Source organism: Salvelinus fontinalis, chromosome 4 (assembly GCF_029448725.1).
Source record: "Salvelinus fontinalis isolate EN_2023a chromosome 4, ASM2944872v1, whole genome shotgun sequence".
NCBI classification, from domain to species: Eukaryota; Metazoa; Chordata; class Actinopteri; order Salmoniformes; family Salmonidae; genus Salvelinus; species Salvelinus fontinalis.
Genome location: NC_074668.1, coordinates 47403334 through 47408010, shown reverse-complemented (window position 1 = coordinate 47408010; position 4677 = coordinate 47403334). Strand labels below are relative to the sequence as shown.

The 4677-nt window shown below is 39.2% G+C and overlaps 1 protein-coding gene across 1 annotated transcript in view; it reads right to left on the bottom strand.

The window, feature by feature from the left end:
- Positions 1–98: 98 nt before the first annotated feature.
- LOC129853896 (serine/arginine repetitive matrix protein 4-like) overlaps positions 99–4677 on the bottom strand; it is a 92351-nt gene continuing 87772 nt past the window's right edge. Inside the window, exon 12 of the mRNA XM_055920380.1 lies at positions 99–4161. Within this exon, the coding sequence (XP_055776355.1) occupies positions 3843–4161 (319 nt within the window). The 3' untranslated portion in view covers positions 99–3842. The remainder of the gene's footprint in view (positions 4162–4677) is intronic.

The following is a 4677-nucleotide window of genomic DNA, read 5'->3' as shown; positions in this document are numbered from 1 at the left end:
AACAGTAAAGAAACAGTAAGCAACTACTATCGTCCTACATCATAGTTAAGCTTTTTTTGTATAGGTATTGAAACAATTAAGATGGCAAGTAAACCCTGTAGGCTATGAATGAAATACAGTTTTATTTAGGATTTTACATAGATTTTACAGACTTACAAGATAGAGGAAGGGGAGGCATACGGGCTTATTTAAGGTTCAAAGGAAGGACAATACAATTTCAGCTGACACATTACAACAAGTCAAGCTCGCACTGACACCAGCGGGAAAACGCATCCTGGCTCTCAGTCTTGCATTATCGTTCTTTCACATGGAAAATGAAAGAATGAATGCACATTATTTAACACTAAAATCAGAGAGCTTACAGATGAGTTGACAACAATGAGGCAAAGTATTTACAGTAGGAGAGAAACCATACCGTACCAGTGCATCATTTTGCATTGATCATTTGAATGGCTATTCCACAAATTCTGAATGAATTATGCCACACCCCTCATATAATGAATCTATACAGTGCAGATTCATATTTACACCACAGTAATAATTCATATTAATTTGTACAGTGTACATACTGTACATACATACTGTACATCATGGAATGGTATATCAGGGTAAAAGGGAAGAGTGGGTCACCTCAAAATAGTGCTCAGCAAATAGTTTTTTTTTTTTAGGTCGGTTCAGTTTTTGAAAAATAATCATGTTTTTGTTTTTGTACAATAAATGCATTATGTGGGTTCAATGCTGTAACACAGAATAAAACAATTGATGGTAGTGACTGCCCATTACTATCCTTTATTGGGCTCTAGCCATCATTTATTCACATTACTTTACTTAAATAAAATATTTTGCTTGTGTAAATTACATATTTGTTTTTAGTACACTTTTTGAAAGAAAGGTCCTATCTAGAACCTTAAAGGGTTCTTTGGCTTTCCCCATAGGATAACCCTTTGAAGAACCCTTTTTGGTTCCAGATCTACCTGGAACCCAAAAGCATTCTACCTGGAACCAAAAAGTGTTCCGCCTGAAACCAAAAAGGATTCTACCTGGAACCAAAAAGGATTCTACCTGGAACCAAAAAGGGTTCTCGTATGGGGACAACCAAACAGCCCTTTTGGAACCCCTTTTTCTAAGAATGTATGATGATGACTTCATTATATCATTAATAAAACCCCAATGATGGTAGTGACCCCAATCAATTCGAATTTTTGTTGGGTAGAGATACCTCTCTATCCCTCTCTTGTCTCTCTATCGCTCTGCTCTTTCTCGCTGGGTCGGTCTGACGGCCCCACAGTCTTGCCCGGCAAGAACCAATGATAACAGGCAGCTGTAGGCGCAATGGATTCTGGTCTTAACTATGACTTTGACACATTGTGATAGAGGACTCATCTTTGTATCTATGGTATTATAGTCTCCGTGATAGCATGGGCAGCGCCATTGAGGTAATCTCCATTTTGAAGTAGTCCATTTTCTTATTCACGATTGGCTGAACCCTCCTGATGACTCGGTTGGACATGACTCCAACTGGGCCACCAGGAGGGATCAGCCAATGAATTTGGAAGTCCCACCCAGTTGACTGCATTAAAATGGTGGAAGCTCTCAATGGTGCTGCCCATGCTAATACAGCCTTTTGGCCACTAGAGGCCTCTATCATTCTCTATGGTTGGACAACATCTCCCAGAGAGAAATCTCTAGAGAAACGGCACAAACCGCACTTTGAGAGCGCAGGGGAAAAAATGGAAATAAAAGCAATTAATACAATTGAACTGACATTGATCAATTAGTTATTTTAAAAAATGAAAATAAACCTACATTTCGGTCAATCACTCAGCACTACCGCAAAAGCATGTCATCAGTAGCATATGTCAAGTGAGTTGTCGAACTCTTGTGTCATCATCTTCCTTCCAAGCTCTCCAAACCTTTGGACAAGTTTCTGAACCTTCAGATAAATAACTTCAGACTGTTATATGTACAATGCATAGAGAGCAGACCCTCATGCCTGGAGCAGATTCTGAACGTAGATAGACAGGGTGATAGATTGGACCTAATGGAGAAATTAAACATAAGGGCAAAGACAGTTATTCTAAATGCTAATGTTTTCATTTTTTTTGTTGCTTACTCTACCCACATAGATCTCCTTGAAAGAGTATATGGGAGTATCCATTGAGGCTAAAAGTCTGCCACACAGGCTTTTAGTACTTTCCTATTTGCTTTTTCTGTCATCTCTGATGATGTGGCTATTTATAGCATAGGCTCTGAGGAAATAGCATTCTCCCCAAAAGAGAACAGAGGAATGAATAGTTGAGATGGAGTGAAGTAAAGTAACATTGTTTGTATCGATATGATATTACATTGTCTATTGTGCAAAGTCAGACTAGCCTTGTTCCAGATCTGCTTGTTCGCTTGCCAACTCTGTTACTGTCAATGGGTGACAGTGAGTTGGCATGATAGCACAAACAGACTGGCACATGGGCTAGAATCAGACTGTCCATTGTAGAGTTTGAATGGGATTTTTTTTTTTTTTTAATCGCAACATACTCATAATTGTATAAACCCAGCAATATAATGGCATTGCATAGAAACATAGACCATTGCTGAGAGGCAACACGAAAGCATAAATATTACTGTAAACACGTTATAAATATGCATGACACAAAAATGTGTGTTTCCAAACTTGACCTTTGGTGGGCGGACTATGCAAACAAGACAGGTGAAGTATGTGTTTGATTCTGCTTCTGAAATACCAAACACATTATTGAACAGTGCAATTTGGGACCGTTACACAAAAAATCTGAATAACAAAATAACAGATTTATCCAATAGTGAATCTCCTCTCTGTCAAACATATGCTGAAAAGTAAAACAGTTGAACACTCTCTCATTGCACTCTTATTCAAGTTTCATTCAAAATGAGAAAATAAATAGAACACAGATCATTTGAATAAATAAATAAATAAATATTTTAATTAATAAATAACTATCTAGATAAATAAATATGAAAACCTAGAAGCTACTAAAACAGTGTAAAACAATCTATTTTGTAAACTCACATAGTTTAGCTTCACTAGAGGAGCTGTTATGAAGACAAACATTTTTATTTAAACCCACTTTTTCAGCCCTTCTGTGCAGTGGTTTGATCATTCACCATCATCTTATAAGGAATTATATTTAAATTGTTTTCCACTTGAATAGAGGATAAATAAATCTGAGCTGATAGGCAGTTAGTTTGGCATTGGGACTTCCTCCTCCTCCTCTTCCTCCCCCTTCTCATCATTTCTCAGAGGCATGTTTTTGCTCCACATTGTTAAGAGCTGAGATCAGAGAAGCAATACACCTTTTCCTATGTTCCTGAAAAACCCTCGCTCTCACGCTCCCTCTGTCCCCAAAACAACTTTGTAGTGCACATCCCAGATCTGAAATGGTCAGAAACTTAAGAGTTGTTATAAAATAAGAGTTTATCAGAGGGTTCAATTGAACAATGCTCCTCCATCCTTCGTTTCAGACACAGACATCAGAGGAAGAGTGTCACAAGGAAAAACAGTCTCTGGCCATTTTGAATGCTAATGCATGACGAGGACACAGCGGACTGAAAAAAACGAACCAAAGAAAACAAACAATCTATTTCCAGTAGTTTCTGTCTTCAATACATCACGGACAAGACAACTGCCTCTATTCAAGACATTGTTGAACAAATAATGACACAAAAAAATACACCTACTTGAAGGGACTGGCTCAGGCATCTAACACGAGAAAGACGCAAAGAGATGAAAACATTACCTCATACTTCCACTGGGAGATTGGGAAATGATAATGCAGTCTCCTCTATAACCTCCTCAGTCTGTTAAAAACTCAGTGCCGGTTCTTGCCCTTGCTGTAACCGTCCAACGAGTCATAGCTGCGACTCCGGCTCTGACTGCGGTTCCGGCGACCAAAGATGGAGTTCCAAGAGGAGCTGCGACTGTAGCTCCGGTAGGAGAAGTAGCTCCTACTCCTACTTCTTCCTCGGCTCCTGCTCCTACTCCTACTCCTTGAACTATTGAGGCAGATGCCAGGACTGGACCTAGGGCTGCGACTCCGTGTGAAGAGGCTGCTCCAAGAGGATACACTGGTAGAGCGACTGCTGGATGAAGGACTGGGCCGGAAGTAGGGGATGGGCCTCTTTCTGGCACTATGGGAAATCAGGCAGGTATGGTTATCATTAAAGAGAATGTGTGAATCAATACATGAAGAGTAAGTAATTTAAGTCCCAAAGCAATCAATTGCAGATAAAGTTAAAAAAAGAAAAGAAAACATTGCGGTGTCATTCAGAATGCTCAATTGGATATTGATGCCAAACCATACCTTATTGTTAACATACAGTACAAGGGGCCTAAGTATTCATGCTTGGATTGCTATGTTACACTTTCTTCACAAAATTGTATTTCAGCTCGTGTTCATGTCAGGATAAACTTCTTTAAGATCTAGCATTACTGTCACACCTTAAAACAACATTACGCCTGGAACATTTCAATGCATAATCATGAGCACAACTGTTTCATTGAGCTGTCTCGCTTTATCCATTGTAGCTTGTTTAGACTAGTAGAAAATGTAGCAGGTAAATGGCCTTCTTTTCACAGCACAGTCCGCCAAAAGTCTCTGAGACAAACTGGAGGCCATTGTCGAAGGTTAAAAGAAGAGGGCCTCT